We start from the raw sequence: 22024 nt of genomic DNA on the forward strand, positions 1-22024 counted from the left end.
GAAACCTGTGCAGCCCACAACTACTGTAAGTGCCCTTTTTAGTATTGCTCTTAGCAAACGGGGAACGTTCCCCAAAGGTTCTCTGACAGTCACACTTTTGTTCTAGGAACACTGGCTGAAGTGTAAAGCCCCCCCCCCCCCTCCAAAGCTTTCCCTCCATGATCACTTATCCATGTATTTATGGATCATCTTAATGGCTGAAATGGACCTTTAAACACAGTTTGATCAATTAATATAACTTTATCTGAAAGGAACACTCTTCCTGCAGGGGAACAACTTGACAAGAAACAAATTTAGAGGTTCAAAGTTCAGCTGTGTGTTAACAGGCTGCTATTAACATTAAAACATGTCATGAATATGAAAACAAATCATGAACATGAACTGGCCACCTATGGCTGTTTTTAAAAAAACAAAAACAAAACAGTGTTGACCCCGTAGAACACCGTATTTTACGCCAGAGAGTTGCGCCTTGAACGCTCCTTCTGAATGGCGGAAAAAGCGGCGTTTTTCCCAGGCGTTCAAGGCGCTACTCTTTGGCGTAAAATACTGCGATCAGTCGGGGACAAGTTCTGACTTATTAAACGGCGATTAAACGGTTACGTAATTTCGTAACCAGAAGCGTTAAAAAAGTGGCGAATTTTGTCCTAGATGGTTTGCCATACTATGGTAATAGCGGGGTCACGCACATACTTCCGGTTCCATTCTCTCACGACCCTTCTTTCACGCGCCCATTGGCTCCGTTTACGTACAACGTCATTGAATCTGAATGTGCGCGCGGGAGCTTCACACCGAGGAGTTTGAGGAAAACAAGAAAGCTGCAAGAAGGTAAGGGCCGAAGTCGCGTAGAAAGGACCACTTTTAGCCCAGTAACTGTAAAAACTAACAGCAACGGTGACAGAGTGCGCGGGCAGCTCGTTCTAGCTTCACGGTGACAGCGCCTGGGCTGCCGGTCACATAAATAATGGGCGAATTTGTCGCTAAAGTGTGTTAACGTGAATTTGTCGATTTACTGTGTTAGGAAAAAAAACGTTACATTTTTACTGTGTATTAACAGTGCGTAAGTGTAGATGGAATAGTCTCTTAGATGTTTTAAATGTGAAAAAGACTTAAGTTTGGTTTTAGGGTAGATGAAAAGGTAAAGTAAAAAACCTGCCGTGTGACGATCATCATGAAAACATAGTTGTATCAATCAGCTTTTCCATGTTAGCTCTCTGGCTTAGCTTTCAGTATTAACCGTCAAACAATCAGCAAGCCGAGCGGAGCCGATCTGGTTCTCCTTGGATCATGGCAATGAGGAGCGAGGCCAGAGTGGAGGTGGAGGAGGAAGAAAACTACGGGCCACAGCCTCTATCCAGATTGGAGGTACGTATCCGTCCTTAGTGCACTGTGGTTTCTGTAACACCTGATTTTGTGTGCTATAGAAGCTCGGAGCTGTGGGTTCGCTGATCCTGCTCCTCTTGGTCAGATCACTGCCAACTGCTGTTGCATTCAGTTGGGAAGAGATGGGATACATGCACTGCAAAGACCAATGAAACTGATCCACAGATCGGCGGGTGCGATGGTGCTCATTGGTTTCAGTCGTTTTTGTGGCCAGTATGGCTTCATTTAGTGTGTGTGATCAAAAATGACTTCATTCACTAAACTTAAATGCAGATGGACAAGGGTGCTTGCTCTTAGTCTGCCGTCTAAACTCAATTTAATACTTTTCTATTGTCATGTCACATTCAGGTATGAGGTGAAATTTGGTCACCTTATTTTTTGTATGACCTTAAGTACAGAACTATTTAAAACGATCATGGCGTGGATCACAGAGGATCTCAAATCCACCTGCACACTCAGACTGCAAGGATTAAAAAAATATGAGTATGGTATGTTCAAAGTATTATGTGACAAAACTGACAACGTTCAAAGTGTAAAGGAAGGTGGCTTCATTACATATACTGAAGTAATTGTAAATGACCTGATTCTTCTTCTACAATGAGCAATGAGCTGATTCTTGGAGCACCAGGTGGAAACCACTGATTGATTGATTGATTCATGGAAGGATCCACCCGTCTTTGAACTTGGCCCTTTAAAAAAAAAAAAAAAAAATCTGACTGCAGTTTGTATGCCTATAGTGTTACTGATAGTAAGCTCTGCAACTGGTCAGTAAGACCGAAGAAGCACTTTACACATTAAATGTATTTGAAGCTTGGATTTAGAATGGGCTGATATGTCAGACAGCATTAGATAATTGCTGAAATATCACTATTGGCATTTATAACGACTGATAAATAAAAATGTAAAAAGTAAAGAAGAGGAGGTAGAAAACCCCTTCAGTGAGTCGTGGTTAATGCATAGATTGTGCACTAGAGGGTGCTCTGCAGCTGCACTGTTTAACACAAACACACTGCTGATATGGAAAGAGCACAAGTGAGTAATCCACAGCTTTTTGTGACAGTGAAACCCATTGATTTCTAAGTAGTTGGGTCTTATTGTGTTTGTAGGGATTCATAAATAACCACATGTAACAAGTGTGTGTGTGTGGAGGAAAAGTTATCCTGATGCATCAGATTTTTAAATCACCAGATGTTGGTATTGGTTTTAATAATCCTATATCAATCAGGCTCAGAACAGAATTGAGTGGTGGCATTAAAAAATCCAGATTGTGTTATTTCATTGACTTCCTAAAATTACCGCCCCGTGACACAAGTAAAAAAAATTATAAAAGCCCCATTTTTTAATGACATTTCTCCTGTTGTCCTCTATGCCTTCACTGCTTGGTCCCTCACCAGGCTCATATATTGTGTTAACTGAAACTGTCAGTGACTTTGTTCCTAAAATTCTGCATTTCTTACTAATGTCTTTAAAAGCCAAAAGCCCACTCTGCATGATATCTCATAAATGGCTCAACTATGTTGTTTGTTTTTTAACTGCTCTATCAAAAATTAAACTGGCTTTTAATCATGGAGTGTGCAAGACCCTCCAGCTTCTCGAAAAACTCTTTCTGTGAATTTAGCTTTAGCTCTTTGTTTTGATGCCTCTGCACACAGCAATGCGGAATCAGTGCCAGTGACATCAAAAAGCTGGAGGATGCAGGATTCCACACCATTGAAGCAGTGGCCTACGCTCCCAAGAAGGAGCTGCTCAACATCAAGGGCATCAGTGAGGCCAAGGCTGACAAGATCCTGGTAAGGAACAACAGTCGTTTAATTCGGTATCTCAGAGGAATGTGAAAGCTGGGATTGTGTGGAGGAGACTGCATATGGTCATATCTGATTGACAGATAAAACGGATACATTGTAGAGGCACATCAGTGTGCTTCTGTACTTTCTCCAAGTGCTGCTGGTTTGAACATCAGTGCATGACATGGTTTTCTAAACCATGTCTTCTAAAGAAGACATGGTTTCCACTCAGTAGTAATAATAATAATAATAATAATAATAATAATGGATTGGATTTATATAGCGCTTTTCAAGGCACCCAAAGCGCTTTACAATGCCACTATTCATTCACTCTCACATTCACACACTGGTGGAGGCAAGCTACGGTTGTAGCCACAGCTGCCCTGGGGCAGACTGACAGAAGCGAGGCTGCCATATCGTGCCATCGGCCCCTCTGGCCAGTAGTAATATCCATGTCGGCCTTAATGGATGTTTTAAAACAGGAAATGAGGAATTCTAATATGAAATGCATCATAAGAATTGAGTTCTTCATGGTCTTCAGCCAGAAGGCTCACAGCTGTGTGGGAGGCTGCAGGCAAAAGTGCCGGAAAAACCAAAGACACGCTTCCTCAAAGAGCTGCGTCTACACCTGCACATCAGTGCTCAGCCCAAGTGGGCGTGGCCCATTAAGAGGGTCACTGAACCACTACTAAGGCTAGGTCTCACAAATGAAACAGCTGTGAACAAGGTGGTACAAAAATGTAGCAGTGAGAAACATCTGATGGATTTTTTGTGTGTGTGTGTGTGTTTTTGTTTTGTTTTGTGGGGGTTGTTTTCTTTTAAAGAGAGAGAGCTTCGGATAAGATCTTGAGCCCCTGGTATAACTCTCAGGTGTACACTTTTACAGTAGATGGCCTGTAAGCTGGAAAGGAACTGGCATCTCACTAATTTAGAAGATTACCATTTAGCATTGAGCCAAGCATTCCTTTAAGGTCAACTAGTAATAACTTAAAAAATGGTCATAACCATCTGACAAAGGTAACATTATGTACAGCTACTTTCAGTACGGTTAATCAAAGAAAAAGAGTTAATAAGTATTTATACACACCTCTCTGTATTTAGATATGAGTTATTATTCATCTCTAGATCTCTTCCACAACGTCTCTTTGTCCCGTCTTCCTCCCTTCAACCCCAACTGGTCTCGGCAGATGGCCACCCATCACCGAGAGTGTTTCTGCTGGAAGTCTTTTCCTGTCAAAAGGGAGTTTTGCCTTCCCCTGTCACAAAGTGCTTGCTCATAGGGGGTCATCTGAACGTTGTGGGGTCTTTACTCTCCAAGATAAAGTGTCTCAAGGCCACTGTTGTTTTGATTAGGCCCTGTATAAATAAAACTGAATTGCTTTCATTTACCTTCTCCCTCAGACTGAAGCTGCCAAACTGGTGCCAATGGGCTTCACCACAGCTACTGAGTTCCATCAGAGGAGAGCTGAGATTATCCAGATCTCTACAGGCTCCAAGGAGCTGGACAAACTCCTGCAGGGTTAGTCTAATGTAGCTCATGCTTCATTGAGGAGATCTCCCTGATTAGCAGTTCATAGTTATGCAGCAAACACAATGCCAGTGATGGTTATGTGCCCTAAGCTGGTTTTATTAGATTTAAACTAGGGATGTTCCTTGTGACCACCATTTAAATAAAAGTTGCAAACCAAAACAAATCATGCAGCCGTTTTTTGTTTACTTATCAGAAGTCGGGCAGCAGTAGGGAGGCCCAGCCTCGCACATCAAATTTAAACCTTTTTGCTCTCCCACAGGTGGGATTGAGACGGGTTCCATCACAGAGATGTTTGGAGAGTTTCGGACGGGGAAAACCCAGCTGTGCCACACACTCGCCGTCACCTGCCAGGTACAGTGTGTTCAACAAACCTAAGTGGTGCCAGGAGAAGTTAAAAAGCCAGTTTCTATCCATGAGCGTGTCAGTGCTCAGAAACTTTTAGGATTGCTTTACAAATAAGTTGTTGATCTAGAGAGATGTAACCATGGTGACCGTCCACAGCTACCCATCGATCAGGGAGGCGGAGAAGGCAAAGCCATGTACATCGACACAGAAGGAACCTTCAGACCAGAGAGACTGCTCGCTGTTGCTGAGAGGTGAGATAGTGCTCCTTTGTTTTCAGCATTCAGTTCAGAGGTCAAAGAAGTGACGCAGAATAAAAATCTAAACCCGTCATTTATTTCCATGTTGTTGATTTTATTACTCTTATTGGAGCTGTATGTGTTGTCTGTCTGTGCTGTCAGGTACGGACTGGTAGGCAGTGACGTTTTGGATAACGTGGCCTATGCCCGAGCCTTCAACACAGATCACCAGACTCAGCTGCTCTATCAAGCTTCTGCAATGATGGCGGAGTCCAGGTTAGTCACAAACCTACGGACCGTGTAGAAGTGTTCAGGTGAATGAGAAAAATGCTGAGAAAGTTCACGTTTGATTTTAATCAGATTCTAAAATGTCTTGCTTGAATCACAAAATCACACAGATTTATTATTTTCCAATGATTGTAGAAGTAACGAAGTCATTTCTTATCCCGATAATAACGATCTGTATCATAATATAGTGCCTTTCTTTGTAAATTCAGTTCATACTTTATACTAATAAACAATAATACTGTGTTTTCATTTTTTACATTTAATTGAAATAATCAAAAATGAAATGAATATTGGCCTTAGTGATACACACTGGCTGCCTCTCTTATCATCACTGCTCCTGTACGGTCGTCAGAAAACCAGCCTGTGTGCAAAGGTCAAAGTGTGCAGTCTCTGATGAAGTGCACCGTTCAGCTCATACAAGGATGCATTATACGGCTTGTCTAGATATCTGTTGTCACAGTGAGTGTTGGACAGACACTTGTGATATAAACAAGGGAACCCGACTTGTCAAGTGTTTCAACCAATGTATAAAATTGTAATGGCTGCCATTTTCTCCATGAGTCTTTATTCTATGGTGTGACGTAGGTACAACCCCGTTTAGTAACCGTCCCCATTTGTTTTCGCTGGTGGTGCCACGGTGACTATTGCAAACTGTCATCTTGCAGTAAACGCTGTTTTGTGACACAACGAAATAAATGATTGACGTTTTAATAGGGTATCATCATACAGCCCATCTTAGCTGGTTTGTCTTTTTATTAAAGGAAACTGACTAAAGAGTTTTTATTGAGTGGTCTGTGAAAAGCATGATCTTGTTCGAGTCGTTTCATAATTGATGTATCATAAAGGTTTTTAAGCCCGACTAGGGTTGGACATTGGCATGTCACACATACGATAAAAAACTGTAAGATCTGAGTGTGAACGTGCAGGCTAACACTATTTGTCCCTGTGTTTGTCAGGTATGCTCTGCTGATAGTAGACAGTGCCACAGCTCTGTACAGAACCGACTACTCGGGCAGAGGAGAGCTGTCAGCCAGGCAGGGACACCTGGGCCGTTTCCTGCGTATGCTGCTCAGGCTGGCGGACGAGGTCAGCTCTCACACCCTGACAGATTCTTTGGTTTGAATTGTACACTCCACGAATCAGTGATCGCCTCAGGTGCCAGTAGTGTACAGATACTTGTGTTAACTATACTGTGGTTAAAGTTAAAGTACTAATTGAACTGATATAAATTAGAATAAAATTAGAAAGTAGGTATTTGGGGCACATCTTGCCCAAGAATATTTGGCATGCAGACTGGAGCAGACGAGTATCGAACTACCAACCTTTCAATTAGTAGGTGACCTGCTCTACCACCTGAGCTACAGCCACCCCCAATATAATAATAAAATCATATTCAGATCTAATATTATATATACTAAATCCGCTGTAGCAGGGTCTCTGTTCACACATGCTGCTTATCAGGCACCTGACTGTCAGCACCTGGGGTATCATGGGCGCATCCAATATGCTCAACTCTGCTGCTCAACCCACGAATGCATTTTCCTTACTAATGTGGCACCTTTTAAAGGAAACTAATAAGCTTTCTAATGGTATACGATTTGTCATCAAGAAGAATTGTTACAAAGAAAGACCAAACACAAATTAGCTTAATTTTTCTTAATCATAAGATCAGTTTTAGTGGTGCAGTGTGGGGAATTAAATCACTTGGAATAATTTCTACTGTGAGTAGATTTAGGATTTAATCAGCTGAATTTAAGATGATGTAAGCAGACATTCCCTGAGTTATAAAGGTGGAATTCAGTGAGTAAATCTAATCAGCATGATCTCTGAGTGAACTTAGTTGGATCAGATAAAAACATACTGTCTATACTCTGCATGGAGCTTTTCACCATTCTGCGCTTGTGAATGGCTGACAAATTTTAAAACATTACTTCTATAGTTAAATATATGCTGTATTACCAAAAATGATTACTTTTAGTGGGCAGAGACATAAATCACTCTTTAGGAAGAAAAGCAAGAAAACGCCTCAGTAAAATAAATGGATGTAACTGGAAAATAATATGAAAATAAATGTAAAAAAATATTTAGAAGTAAAAATGTTCAGATTAATGTTAAATGTATGTAAATGGTTGAGCTCATTATTTATATTCTGCTAAATATACAGAATCACTCTATAAATTATGTTTGCAGCAGCCGTCCTGTGAGGATCTGTTATCAATCTATTTGACTATTTTTAGTTTTTGTCAAAAGAATTATAAAGTCAGTGAAGAAAGTGTGTGTGTGTGTGTGTGTGTGTGTGTGTGTACACAAAGTTTATAAAGTGTGACTGTTGACAGGTGTTTAAATCTACAATGGATGAGCTGAAGCTGCCTCACTCATGTATGTATCTAAGACATAACTTTTGCCCGACCTGTCAACAGTTTGGCGTTGCTGTGGTGATAACCAACCAAGTGGTAGCACAAGTGGATGGAGCAGCCATGTTTTCTGCAGATCCTAAGAAACCAATCGGCGGCAACATTCTGGCCCACGCCTCCACCACACGGTGTGTTTTTATTCACGATGGCAGTATGATGTCACCACAGGAAGATGACACTCTAACAATGCTCTCTTCTTCACAGCCTGTACCTGAGGAAGGGCAGAGGAGAAACGAGGATCTGTAAAATCTATGACTCGCCGTGCTTGCCTGAGGCTGAAGCCATGTTTGCCATCAACGCTGACGGAGTGGGCGATGCCAAGGACTGAAGCAGCAGGATGTGAGACGCACCTGCTGGATCTGCGTGTGTTTGTCTCGTCACACTGTCACGTTTTATTTAATTGTTTGATAAAGACGATCTAGACAGTCTGTGGCAACAGACGCATAACTGTATATATCTATAAAACGTAGGCTGCTCCTGATCTGATGGGACATTTTTATTCTATAACTGCACCAACATGAAGCTGACTAAAGATAAGTCATGAATAAAGAGTTGGATGCGGGAGAGGTCAGCAGTCATTCCATGTAAAGTATTTCAAGTAGATTTTTCTTTCTTCATTTCAGATTGAGCTAATGTGTTGCCATAAATGGAAAAAGAACTTTATTAAACAGTATCTGCATTTCACACAGTGCATAATAACGTCTCTGAGTACTGAGTCTTTTTGTCTCACTCCAACAGCAGACACTGCAAAATGGACATGAGATAACATAAACAGTTCAAAAATATTCAACTTCATACTGATGAGCACACAGGGCTCCATGCACTTACAACAAAGACTTCAAACAACAAGTGGTCCATTTTAAATTACATGTTACAACAGGGAGTCCATAAGGTTTGAAAGAAGCCAGTGTGCTTCACCTGATCGCACCTGAAGGCCCAATCTTTACACAACAAGCATAATAGTACAGAACCACAGGGTGAAATGGTCTTATTCCAGAGCTTCCTCCTTCCCTTAAAGCTCTGCACGTGTCCCGGGATTAGTAGTTTCAGTCATCAAGCTTGAGTCAGTCGTTTTTCAAACCAAACATAGCATGCCTGTTGAATTCAGATGGGAGGTGCTGAAGAACGTTAAATATAGCAGATTGAATACATGGTGATGCAAAGAAGTTGACAGAAGACAAAAATCACACTCATCCATCAATGAAGGAAAGTTTTTCTGCAGCTCAGCTGTTTCTGGCAGTTAAGTCCTGAAGCTCTGCCTCCAGTTCACATGTTTCTTGATCCTTTGAATAGAAAAGGCATTGTTGTGAAAATGCTGCAGCTATGAATTCAAATGTGGACAGGATGTGTGCTCTTACATTCTCAGTATTTCTAGGCATCTTCAGAGCCAGCTCAGCCCAGTTTGTGGCTTCAGAGATGTTCCCCAGCTCTTTGTGACACTGTAAACCAGACCCAGCCACAGTTAGTTTCACAGTTCCTGATATGACCATCAAAGAAAAAGACCTGACGGCAACAACTGTCCAGTGATTATTACCTGCCTTTTGCCATTTTCAGTTCAGTGTTTTTGGATGTAAATGAACAGACTTGTCAGTAGATATGGGACCTATTAACTCGCATCATTCTTTTAGGCATTACAAACATTTCAGTCTCTTCTGGTCCCAGCTTCACTAACTTTAAAGATTCAAAGTGAACTTCAATTTTTCACAAAATAATGAGGACATCATGTTAACTCACATGAATGCAAACATGTAAAAGTCACTGACGGATGATCACAAGAGTCTGCTGTAGGGTGTGAGTTTGGACTTTAGCACTTTAATGTGTGTGAACCATAAATCATAACTGTACAGTGTGAGATCAGCTGATCTGATATTACCTTGGCGATGTAAAGTCTCACAGTCTTGGAGATACCTGGACTGAGCTCCTCTGCCTGCAAGTTAACACAAAAGCATTTCATCCATCAAACATCGTGTGTGTGTGCAGTCACACGTCTGCTCAGAAATGGACACAAAATGAGGCTAACTAAGATTTGAGACAAACAACATCCACTTTTCTTATTTCCCAGGCCGCACATTCATCTTAAAGAACTGAAGCAAGTGAATAATAAAGACGAGTTGTTCAGTCATCCTCCCCCAGTGGTACTGCACCTGTGCATTCTTTGATTACAGCTCTTTCTATAAGCCTATGAGATTCAACTGATTTCTGAGACACGTCCAGTCCCTCCTCCATCCTACTCCTTCACACTGCCAGTGTGTCCTTATTAGATACAGCACATACTGCACATCATTGCTATAAGCCACGAGGAGAATGTATTTTGTGTCACCAGTCTACCAACGATTTGAACTCAAAAGTCAGGAGATTCACACCTTGAGGAAGCTCTCAAGGGCATCATGCAGGGTGGAAGTGGGGGTGCTCTGGTAGTGGGCAGCAGCTGCCTTCTTTTCCAACCAGTCCAGAGTGGCTACCTACAGGCACACAGACAAAGCACTGAAGCGCGCAGAAATCTCTGACATCAGGATGGTAGCAGGTGCGTGCAATAACTTCAGAGTCACCTGATAACACCATCTGCCAAGCAGGTAGAAACACATGGGGTCATCATCTCTGAGAGCCAGTGCTCGGTCCAGATGCTCCTAGACGGGGGAATAATGATCACAATAAGTCCAGCTGCTCTACGCCTACACTGCTGCTGTGCAGTAGGTCTGCCTTTCTTACCTTCAATATGCAGCTACTCTTCAGCTTGCTATGCATGCTCTCATGCTGTGAGGTCAGTCCAGCCAGCATGGCAAACCTGGAGCCACAAACAAAAAAAAGCAAATGCTCTCTGATGGGAGCTCAAACCCAGTGCTCGCTAGAAGCTCTGTGTTCACAGGGATTTACCATTTGTGACACTCTGCATTCAGGCCATTCTTCTTCAGGGCCAGCTCTGCCTCATCTCGACCTGCAACATGAGCTCACAGGTTAACAACAGCCTGTCTATGAAAAATCAAAGAAAGCATGTCAGGAAGAGTAGTTGTTGTGGTCTGATACGGCAGCATGGTTTCCATCAGTTTGAAGGAGCACATGTAAACTCCTAGCAATGATTCACCCAGTCCACCGGACGGTTAGTATATTACTTAAACACTAATATAAAGGTTTTCTACACCCAGAGATCTCTGAACACACAACATGTGGAACCTTGAACCAGACAGGTTAGGGCAGCAGAAGACCAGACCCCTCTCCTGTCAGCTAAGAACAGGGAACTGAGTCAATTTTTGCTGCAACATTCAAATGGTACTTGGTGGAAACGATGCTATGATATCGTTATGAGAGGCTCTGTAATACTGTACAACAGATTAACGGGACAGCAGCGCAGAGGCTTCAGAACTCGCCTTAGAATCCTCTGGTTTCCATTAAATAATCCAGTGACAGTTGTCAGTATTTTATTTGTTTTCATTTGATAACTAGAAACATTTCAGCAAATGCTTTGTGGCAACTGTCATGTTCAGGCTTAGATAGAATCTAAGAATAAGGACATTTAGCCCAAAGAGCCAAACTTCAGAGATTCCTCACTAATAGCATTTGAAGCTTTTTGTAAGGTGCAGTAACAGTATGTGTTTGTCCATTACCCTGCTGTGCATATGTCTTCTTCTCCTGTTTGTCTTCAGTGGAGTCATACATATCCCTGTAGGCTCGAGCCAGTCGCCATAGAAACTCCCTGCTGTCTCCATACTGCAGACCCAAAAAGAGGAAAAAAAGAGCTCCTCATAGACGAGCACCAGCTTACATCAGTGAACTTTTACAGACACACGTTTCCAGCAGGTCGCTGAGGTCATGTAATGTGGGGCCTACTCGTTGTGCATCATACGAGGATTAAAGCTGACGGTGACAGAGCTTTTTGTCACGCTGGTTCCAGAAACTGAAGCTCTCTCCCTCTGAGCTTGAGATCTGTTGACTGACTGGTCTCTTTTAAGAAATAACTAAAAACTCACCTTTGAGACATACATTTAGTTAACTCTTTCTTTTTTAATACTCTGATATTTTTGTTGTGAAGCACTTGAGTACGAGCTCAGTCAGACTGTGTTTGTCTGTAGTTCTGACTCGGGCGAAGATCGGAACACATTTCATTGCTAAAAAATTCCAAAGTGTTCCATAGTTTTCATACATGTATATTTTATTTAAATTTTATTTAAGATATGAGCAGTGCCTTTTCCCTTTGAGACCATTATTTGATTTGAATTTTCATTGGTTCACTTGATATATTTATTCTTCTACGTCTGCTCTTTGCAATGACCCATTTTCACAAACAACACTCATATCAAATCAGCGTTAATGGTCATTACACGCATCATTAGCTTCTTGTCATGTGACCACCAACAAGCATCCTGTTACTCACTTCTGCTCTGTTGTCCATTAGTAGTCGAAAGCCTTCTGCTTTTAAACTGGCATCTCCTGTGTGGAGGATGTCACTCTGAGCCAGGAGGAGAGCCAGCTCCCCACTGGGAACCTCGCTCATTAGCTCCTCCTCCTCCTCATCCTCCAGCCCCCTCTCTTCAAGCTCTTCCTCTTGGGAGACATCCTGGCGGAGGGTAAGGACTGTGGCACAGCTCCTGTCCTCATCCTCAGACTCTTGCTCAGGCTCCTGCTCACCCTCCTCTCTGTCCGTGTCACGATCAGTGTAGTCTGATTCAGCATAGGCCGTGGAGTACCTGGGATACAGCGAAGACCACCTCATATTTATTTGGTGACTATAAATATGTTCTCAAGGATTTCATCCAGGTTTTATGTATTCACTATTTCTGTAGATAGTTTTTGTTTCCCGGCACGTTCTGTTTCCTGTCATTGTCAGCTGGCTGTCAATGAATGGCAGCCAGCTGACAGGAGACCCTGAGGACCCCTTAACAGCACCGTGCGAGCCTGTCTTCACATAGGGAAACACAGAAAAAGAGACCATGCTGCCTCGTTAGCATGTACCAAACGCTGCATCAAAAACCTGAACAGTAATAATAGTTTGATGAATTAGTCCCATTCTGGAAAACAACACAACACTGTTTAAGATACGAGCTGGAGACTCCAGTGAGAGTTAGCATCTCTAATTGTCTTACAAATTAACAGCAATAAGCTTATGACGCCTGCAAACAAACCCATTTAAAAAGCCACACACTTGAATCCTTGCCCGACTAAAGCAGCGTACTACAAAGCCAGATTACTGGCTTAGTGAGCTGTGTCAAGTTTTCTGTGTCATGAAAGTGGCTGTTTTACCTGGTTCAATCACCATGGTAACTTTGGCTAAACACTAACATGGAGAGGAGCAAGTTTCTGTTCAGAGTGTGGATTTAAAATCGTCTGGAAGCGCCATGTTTTCACTGATTCTCATTGAACTTGCATCATGTTTTCAGTGCTTTTAAGTAAAGAGTCTCTGCATCTATGCAGGTTTTAGTCGTACCTGACTAAAACCACTGAATGGAGCTCAGCATTGAGCCAGGAACTCCTCGTGGCCCCAGGAGCTAATTGTGCCTCCATGAGCTCCTCCTGTATTACTTATTCATGCATTGTCTAAATAACCTGTTGTGATATACGATTCTAATCTGCTGATCAGCCTCTTTTACTCTGCTGGAACTGCAGCTGCAACAACACAGAACACATGTTCAATGAATCGCATTCATTTCACTGTGATCTACACCAAATGTCAGTGATTTCCATGTCTTCTTTATCAGGCTTCTGTAAACTGGAATTAAAATATTTATTTTACCACTCAGAAATCACCAGATTAATGATTTTCTGCAGCATTCATCTCTTGCCTGATTTACAACGCATTTTAATTTCTTTCGAGATTTTTCATCACTATCGCATCACCATCACCAGGCAACATCTCTGATTGGAGTAGGTGACACTCGGAGGGATCATTTAATGTGGAAGAAGAGTTACATGAGCCTAAGAAAGCCCAATTTCACTGAGACAGCTCATGACCACTGTTGTGACACCTGCTATATTTTACAGAGCAAGCCTGGCTATGCTGACCTTTGTTTGTAGAGTACCCCTCAGAGACATTTTATCACATGGTTTGTCCAGAAGATCTTATTCAGCTATCCTCTTTCAAGTCCTTTCACTGCAGCCTACAGCTGAACAGAGTCTGGTGTAAAGCTGAGGACCGTCTTCATGGTAAGCTGCTAACTACATTAACCATCATTTAAGATCCTTCTTACACCTTCAGATGTCTACAGGCATGTCTGTAACCAGGCTATGGCTCCCAGGTGAAAATCCATTAACACGCACATAAATAAAAACAATGAGCCTTTACTTTAATAATGTTCAAATAGAGTGAAAACAAGCAGAACATATATCATTTCCTTTTCAAACAGGGACTGAAACACAGTGAGCTTCTTAGTGTTTTCAGACTGAAGGGTTTCTGTTTTCTTGTCATGTGACTTATGTTACCTAGTTCACACTGCCTGCCTTGCAGAGAAACAGCATATCTATGGATCTTTGCTGTGCAGAGACAGGAAGAGAACACAGTGTCTGTAGTTGAAACAGTCATGCCCGATGCCCATAAACTACTTGCTGATCAAAATCAAAGTTCACACAGGCCTGTGGGAAATATCCTGCTGCTCCCAGTGAAGGTCTGTGTACAAAACACCTGACGCATAATGTAAGAATTTATCAAAAATGAGTAAAGCATACTGTGCTGAGCCAATGACATACCCCCCTTCACTGGTCTCTCCACAGGTGCTGGCCATGCCCTGGCTGGCAGTGAAGTAGGTAGAGCTGGACGAGTCGGCACGCTCTCTGTGGACCGCATGACGCCGCCGCCGTACACGCTGGCTGTCCTCCACTCCCTTTCTGAATGGGAGGAGGATCATTACCCAAACAGCCCAAACAGTTCTCATATAAGCACTCAGCCCCCTGATATGCACACTTAACAATGTGATGCACCTAAATTACTTTTTTGAAACTGAAACCCACATATGTATTTGTGCAGATGGGAAATCCAACTGGAACGAGCAAAACGCAAACTTTGGGTTGATTCTGTTCACCTGCACGTGGTGTTTCCAGTCTCAGCTGAGTGCAGGTTTCCAACCTTATAAACAGTGAGTGATGAGACGTTTCTCCCACTGAAAACGTGACCCACAGCTGAACAGAATCCACCTTTTGGGATTTACATACCTGGATGATTGTGCATGCATCAAGACACAAACTTTGGAACAGTGTTTACTAAGACTGAAGATTTCCAGGGTCCATTTACTACCACATGATCTCAACCACATCCCAAATTATTAATCTTTGTTTTGAGGATTTTTTATTCCAAACTGATACATTACTGTGCAAAGGTTTTGAGCCGGCCCTCATTTCAATACATTTGACTTCCAAACTTTGTCTTTTTTAAAGCAGTCTTGTTCTCCAGCTTTGCAGATCCTGTTTATTTGTTTGTTAAGCTTATGTACTCTGAAATATGAATCATTAAAGCGTAAAAAGAAACCTAACTTGAGGTATGAACCAGTGTTGTCTCACATGTACAAATGACTTAGCAAAGAACCAAATTTGATGCAAAAAACAAAAACACATTATTTGTTCCATTACTTCACTCAAATCGATGAAAAATATCAAAGATAACACAGCGTGAAAGACACTAAACAGTTAGTAGATGGAGGATTTGGATTCTTGATCCAGTGTCATCTGAAAGTGTCTGCTTGGAAACACACTGACAATGCAGTAAAAGCATACTTGGATACAAAAACATGCAGTGGAGAACTATCAGTCATGGATGGGCCTCCTCAGAGCCCTACCTCAATATTATTGAAGCAGTGTGGAATCGTCCACACAAAGAAGAGCTTTGTCCTTCAGGAAGCCAGGAGTGCTGTTCCTGAAGACTACTTGAAGAGATGACAGAAAGCTGCCTCAGCTGAAGAATAAAGGTGCTCACACCAAATACTGACTATGGCCCAGTAAAGAACTGAGGGGCGACACAAGACCTCTGCACAGTACTGCAGGACAGATTCTATGTAGCTCACCATAGTTCAACTCACTTGACATCCTGAATGATCTGCCAGGCAATGTCCTGTAGACCTCCCCTGAGCTCAGCTACCTCTGAACGTAGAGACGCCACGCAGTTTAGCACTTGGTCCAGCTGGTTTCTCAGCTCCAGTTGCTGCTCTGGGGAAAGTCCCTGAACCACAGCCTCCACTGCTGCCAGAGCCTGCTGCTGGGCCTCCATCTCTGAAGACGGAGACAGGAGTTACTTGTTTCAATTTAATAAGTATTGTACCCATATCTCCAACCTGCCTCCAGGTTGCAGTGACAATGATACTTGTGGCCTGGTCTATCTGGAATACCTCCACTGGGAGATTTTAGTCAGCACAAAAGGCATTACAACTTAATATACAGGTACAGTTAACCTATTAATCAGTTTATAACAATAATGTAAATCTTATTTTTAAAATGCCAGTCTGAAAAGGAGACGTGCTATGATTTGTTTTACACTTGAATACATGGAAATAAAAGCCAGTCTCAAGTCAGACTCTGGTCAGTATATCCAAAAGTGTTTGGCCGAAAATGGTTGCCTTTCTTTAAACTATTGTAAATGAGTCCTTACAGTGTATCCAACATATCCACTCTCATGAATGACATCAGGCCATTCTGAGCCAGAAAGAACATTCCTATCACAACTATATATATATATATATATATATACACACACACACACACACACACATACATATATATATATATATATATATATATATATATATATATATATATATATATCAGAAAACCTGTTGACTGCAGTCTCCTTAAAGGTCCTACACATAGAGCATCCTGAAAAATGGAGACGTCCCTTTCTGGAACAAACACTAGCCTGGCCATCACCGCGATAAGAAAGACGTGATACTAAATATTCAGTGACGTTGCCATGTTAAATTGAATCCATGGCAACCATGTAGCTCATGGTTATCCTGGGCAGCTGAGGTCAGTGCCAGCCTACCCTGGGCATCCAGTGTGTCCCCCAGCAGCGCTCCTCCATCCTCCCCGATGAATAGCCGGGCCGCTGGCCGAGACTCCAGCACAAGGCTCTGGGACCTCCTCCTGCTGATCTGCCTGTAAACTAAGAAGGCAATCAAGCCCAAACCGGCCGTGGCCCCGACAGCCAGCCCGACTAACCCGTTCCTCCCGAGCGGCACGCTCATGACTCTACACGATGCCCATTCCTACGCTGGTTCCGAACAAATAACCACTCTTACGTCATCAACGTAGACGCCTTGGAGTCAGAATACGCTTCAGAATCTGAGACTGCACACGCACGACTGAGCGTGCGCAGCTTCACCTTCCTCGGAAGGAAAGCCTTAGCTGTGTGTGCCCAAGGCTCTATCGCTACAACCTGGACCACACAGTCAACATGCACCGCTGTGACGTTATTGAAACACAGCAGCCGTATGAGCCCACAGCAGGGGAAAGGAAAAGAACTTCCGGTGACACCTTACAAAATAAAGTGTGTTTGAGATGGAGGCCTACAAGAATACCTCTGAGTATGAATGATTGTGTCTAAATTCTCTCTTAAATTCTGTAACGGCACAGTCACATAATATTGTTGATCATTTAGGCATTTGAATATAAAAATACATCAATGACACAAAAGGCTTCCCAGCAACAGGAACCTTCAGGGAATGTTCCTGACATGGTTATGAAGGTCGGGCTTTAGGGAAAAACATTCTCTGATAGTTATTTTGTTGAAACTTTACGCTACATATTTCACATAACACAGTAACTAAATAAAAGTCTGTTTCCGAGTTAGTAGTATAAAATGCTCATTCTCTGCATTTGTTTCATCGTAATATTTTGATCCCCAGTTCAAATGATGTTGACATCCTAATTATATAACTGAACTAAACTGAAACGTGTAGGGCTGGATCAGGTGCCCCTGAATCCTCCTTTAGTTATGCTGCAATAGGTGTTGGCTGCTGGGGGATTCCAATGATGCACTGGGTGTTTCTTCTTCACTCACTATATGTTAATAGACCTCTCTGCACTGAATCATACTTGTTATAATCTCTGGCTCTCTTCCACTGCATGTCTTTTATCCTGTTTTCCTTCTCTCACCCCAACCGGTCGCGCCAGATGGCCGCCCCTCCCTGAGCCTGGTTCTGCCGAAAGGTTCTTCCTGTTAAAACGGAGCTTTTCTTTCCCAGTGTCGCAAAAGTGCTTGCTCATACGGGGTCATATGATTGTTGGGTTTTTCTCTGTATGTATTATTGTAAAGTCTACCTTACAATATAAGGCACCTTGAGGTGTCTGTTTTTGTGATTTGGCCCTGTATAAATAAAATTGAATTGAAATTAAAATTAAAATGTATATAGACTACACATTTCAGTTTAGTTTTTATGTTTGAAAATGTTTCCTTTCAGTCTTTAGTAGCTGAGTAGTTTTTTTTATATTAACACTTGTTGGGTGGGATGATAACTGAATGGTTTTTGTAGCTTGAATTGCGCAAGATTTGTTGGGCGCATAAATGAAGAAGTTCAGAAAAGGAATTATTATGCAAACACAACACTTGTTGAAGGCATTCCACTGGCAAATATGAAGTCGTCACAGTTTCAGTATTGAGTAATGAATATCCAGGCTGGTTAGGCAGACACATTTGACCAAACAGCAAACACAGGTACATAAGAGTTTTCTTTGTTTGTTTTGTATTTATTTTCCCCTATAGAGCACAACGGATGATTTCAAATCAAACAAGCAAGATGTGTGAAAAAGTGTGACTAGTTTAGGATAAAGTTATGATAGGGTCAAAATTAATGGAATGACTGCACGAAGAGCAGTTTGCTAGCCTGATGATGCCTGTTCCCTTGTTATTGTGTGATGAATTCATATAAAAGATCTGGAATTGATTCCAAGAGCTGATCTTGCATTTCATAGTTTTTAACATGAACTCTTTAGGCCCAAACAGTTGATGCAAGTGAAGGATGCTATAATTAAGCTGAAAAACTATAATAGCAAAAAAGCAACACATTTACAATTATGAAAATTCATATTAACATTAATAATTAACATCCTGAATTACATTAGTCCAGCCAAGAATTAATAAATGCATGAACTAGTTTTTCAGCATCACTCTGAGACAGGGTATTTCTAATTTTAGAGATGTTACCCAAATGGAAGAAAGAATGTGCGTTGAAGGACATATCCTGGTCAAAAATGACTCCAAGGTTCCTCACAGTGTTACTGGAGGCCAAGGTAATGTCATCCAGAGTAAGAATCTGGTTAGATACCATATTTCTAAGATTTTCAGGGCCAAGTACAATAACCTCAGTTTTATCTGAATTAAGGAGCAGAAAGTTAGTGGCCATCCAGGTCTTTATGTCTTTAAGACATTCCTGCAGTTTAACTAATTGGTGTGTGTTATCTGGCTTCATAGATAGATAGAGCTGGGTGTCATCAGCATAGCAGTGAAAATCTATGCTATGTCTTCTGATGACACTGCCTAAAGGAAGCATGTATAATGTAAACAGAATTGGTCCTAGCACGGAACCCTGTGGAACACCATAATTAACCTTAGTGTGTGAAGAGGATTCAACATTTACATGAACAAATTGGAGTCTACTAGATAGATATGATACAAACCACTGCAGTGCAGTACCTGTAATACCTACAGCATGTTCTAATCGCTCTAATAGAATACGATGGTCGACAGTATTGAACGCTGTACTGAGGTCTAGCAGGACTGAGATGAGTCCACTGTCAGAGGCCATAAGAAGATCATTTGTAACCTTCACTAAAGCTGTTTCTGTGCTGTGATGAGCTCTGAAACCTGACTGAAACTCTTCAAATAAACCATTCCTCTGCAGATGATCTGTTAGCTGTTTGACAACTACTCCTTCAATGATTTTTTATATGAAAGGAAGGTTAGAGATTGGCCTTTAATTAGCTAAGAGATGGCTAGAGATGGCTCTTTAAGTAACAGTTTAACTACTGCCAGCTTGAAGGCCTGTGGTGCTTTGCTGATTATTAGAGATAGGTTGATCATATTTAAGATTGAAGCATTAATTAATGGCAGGATTTCTTTGAGCAGTTTTGTAGGAATGGGGTCTAAAAGACATGTTGATGGTTTGGAGGAAGTAATTACTGAAGTTAACTCAGAAAGATCAATTGGAGAAAAAGAGTCTAAATGAATATCAATGGTACTGAAAGTAGCTGTAGATAATATTACATCTGTGAAATGATTATGAGTAATTTTTTCTCTAATGGTTAAAATTTTAGTTGTGAAGAAGTTCATGAAGTCATTACTAGTTAATGTTAGATGGTTGATTCAACAGTGCTCTTACTTTTGTCAGCCTGGCTATAGCGCTGAAGAGAAACCTGGGGTCGTTCTTATTTTCTTCAATCAATGATGAATAGTAAGATGTTCTGGCTTTGCGGAGGGCTTTCTTTTAAAGCAACAAGCTATTTCTCCAGGCTAAATGATGATCTTCTAAATGTGTGACATGTCATTTCCTCTCCAGCTTACAAGTTATCTGCTTTAAGCTACGTGTTTGAGAATTATACCAGGGAGTCAAGTACTTCTGATTTGAAGCTGCATTTTTCACAGGAGCTACAGTATCCAGAGTCATACATGGTGAGGAGGTAAAATTATTAACAAGATAATCGACCTCTGTTGGAGTAGCATTCAGGTAGCTGCTCTGCTCTGTGTTGGTACAGGGCATTGAAGATGATAACAGTGGGTGGATTATATTCTTAAACTTAGTTACAGCACTTTCAGAAAGACATCTACTTTGATAAAGTCTACTCTCCACTGCTGTGTAATCAATTATTGTAAATTTAAATGTAATCAGAAAATTATCCAACAAGAGAGGGTTCTCAGGAAACACTGTTAAATGTTCAGTTTCTATGCCATATGTTAAAACAAGATCTAGAGTGTGATTAAAGTGGTGGGTGGGTTCTTTTACGTTTTGAGAGAAACCAATTGAGTCTAATAACAGATTAAATGCTGTGTTGAGGCTGTCATTTTTAGCATCTACATCGATGTTAAAATCACCGACAATAGGAAATTCTGAGTAAGGCCCAGGTGGACGATAGATGATAACAAATAAGACTGGCTTTTGAGTTTTACAGCTGGGATAGACAAGACTAAGCATTGGGCTTTCAAACGAATTAAAAGTCTGTCTTGGGCTTTGGTTGATTAATAGGCTGGTGTGGAAAATTGCTGCCACACCGCCCCCTCAGCCTGTGCTTCGAGGTTTCTGATAGTTAGCATGACTCAGGGGTGTTGATTCATTTAAACTAACATAATCATCCTGCTCTAACCAGGTTTCTGTAAGGCAGAATAAATTTATTTGTTGATCAATTATTAAGTCATGTATTAACAGAGACTTGGAAGAGAGAGACCTAATGTTTAATAATCCACATTTCACTGTTTTACTCTTTGGTGCAGAAAATATTGAAGAGCAGTGAGATCTAGCTATCACCTGATGGGGCAGAGACACCAAAATGGAGTATAGGGTTTCAGTATCATTGTAAGCCTGTCATCATGAACTATCAAGTCATGCAGAGCACACTGAGTTCACTATGCACAACACCAATTGGGTCCTACCCAGACAATACCATCTTTTTGGCATGCTTATTCCCTACACTGCTCTGGCTTAAATAAAAAAAAAGTAAATAAAAAAATAAAACGTGGCTTAAACACTGGTGAAGAATCTCTGGAGCTAGAGAAGAGCGAAATGGCTCAAACCTGCCACACGACTTGCTCCAGCTGTAGCTGGAGAGTGAACTTAAACTGCTCCATGCTCTCCCTCTTCAAAGATGTTATGTGCATCCCAGACCTGTCAGACTCCACACACAGCATTCATATCTTTTCAGATGCTACAGAGAAAGCATATGGGTCCATAACATATATTATTCACTACATTACCCCTGACCCATTTTCATGTAATGCCAGTGCACTGCAGATTGGAGCTACAAGTTTAACTCTAACAGCAGATAACCACAAGCAAGGTGAACTATATCACTTCAGGAAAGTACAGAAAGACTGAAGTTTCTGTCCTCCTGTCATCGCTAGTACCAATACTACTTACCTTTACTTCT

The 22024-nt window shown here is 41.5% G+C and overlaps 2 protein-coding genes across 3 annotated transcripts; one reads left to right on the forward strand and one right to left on the reverse strand.

Annotated features, from left to right (window-relative positions):
• The first annotated feature begins 557 nt into the window (after nucleotides 1-557).
• On the forward strand, nucleotides 558-8528 carry rad51b (RAD51 paralog B). 2 transcript variants are annotated; one of them, XM_084953446.1, is made up of 10 exons: nucleotides 558-825; nucleotides 1221-1362; nucleotides 3033-3170; nucleotides 4566-4683; nucleotides 4955-5046; nucleotides 5197-5291; nucleotides 5439-5552; nucleotides 6521-6650; nucleotides 7985-8106; nucleotides 8183-8528. In XM_084953446.1, the coding sequence occupies exons 2-10, from the start codon at nucleotides 1285-1287 to the stop codon at nucleotides 8304-8306; spliced, it is 1011 nt and encodes a 336-aa protein (XP_084809572.1). In that variant the 5' UTR covers nucleotides 558-825; nucleotides 1221-1284; the 3' UTR covers nucleotides 8307-8528. The 2 variants fall into 2 exon arrangements, with proteins under 2 accessions (XP_084809572.1, XP_084809573.1); XM_084953447.1 differs by lacking the exon at nucleotides 558-825 and adding an exon at nucleotides 902-1135.
• Nucleotides 8529-8615: 87 nt separating this feature from the next.
• On the reverse strand, nucleotides 8616-17398 carry rmdn3 (regulator of microtubule dynamics 3). The gene is made up of 12 exons (XM_084953445.1): nucleotides 16932-17398; nucleotides 15976-16165; nucleotides 14654-14791; nucleotides 12348-12660; nucleotides 11581-11683; nucleotides 10853-10913; nucleotides 10688-10763; nucleotides 10528-10605; nucleotides 10342-10440; nucleotides 9852-9905; nucleotides 9337-9417; nucleotides 8616-9261 (listed from the first exon to the last, which is right to left on the reverse strand). Exons 1-12 carry the CDS (start codon nucleotides 17131-17133, stop codon nucleotides 9202-9204), a joined length of 1455 nt encoding a protein of 484 aa, XP_084809571.1. The 5' UTR covers nucleotides 17134-17398; the 3' UTR covers nucleotides 8616-9201.
• Nucleotides 17399-22024: the final 4626 nt, after the last annotated feature.

Source organism: Perissodus microlepis, chromosome 15, assembly GCF_051167445.1.
Source record: "Perissodus microlepis isolate ML-2025 ecotype Zambia chromosome 15, ASM5116744v1, whole genome shotgun sequence".
Classification (NCBI taxonomy): domain Eukaryota; kingdom Metazoa; phylum Chordata; class Actinopteri; order Cichliformes; family Cichlidae; genus Perissodus; species Perissodus microlepis.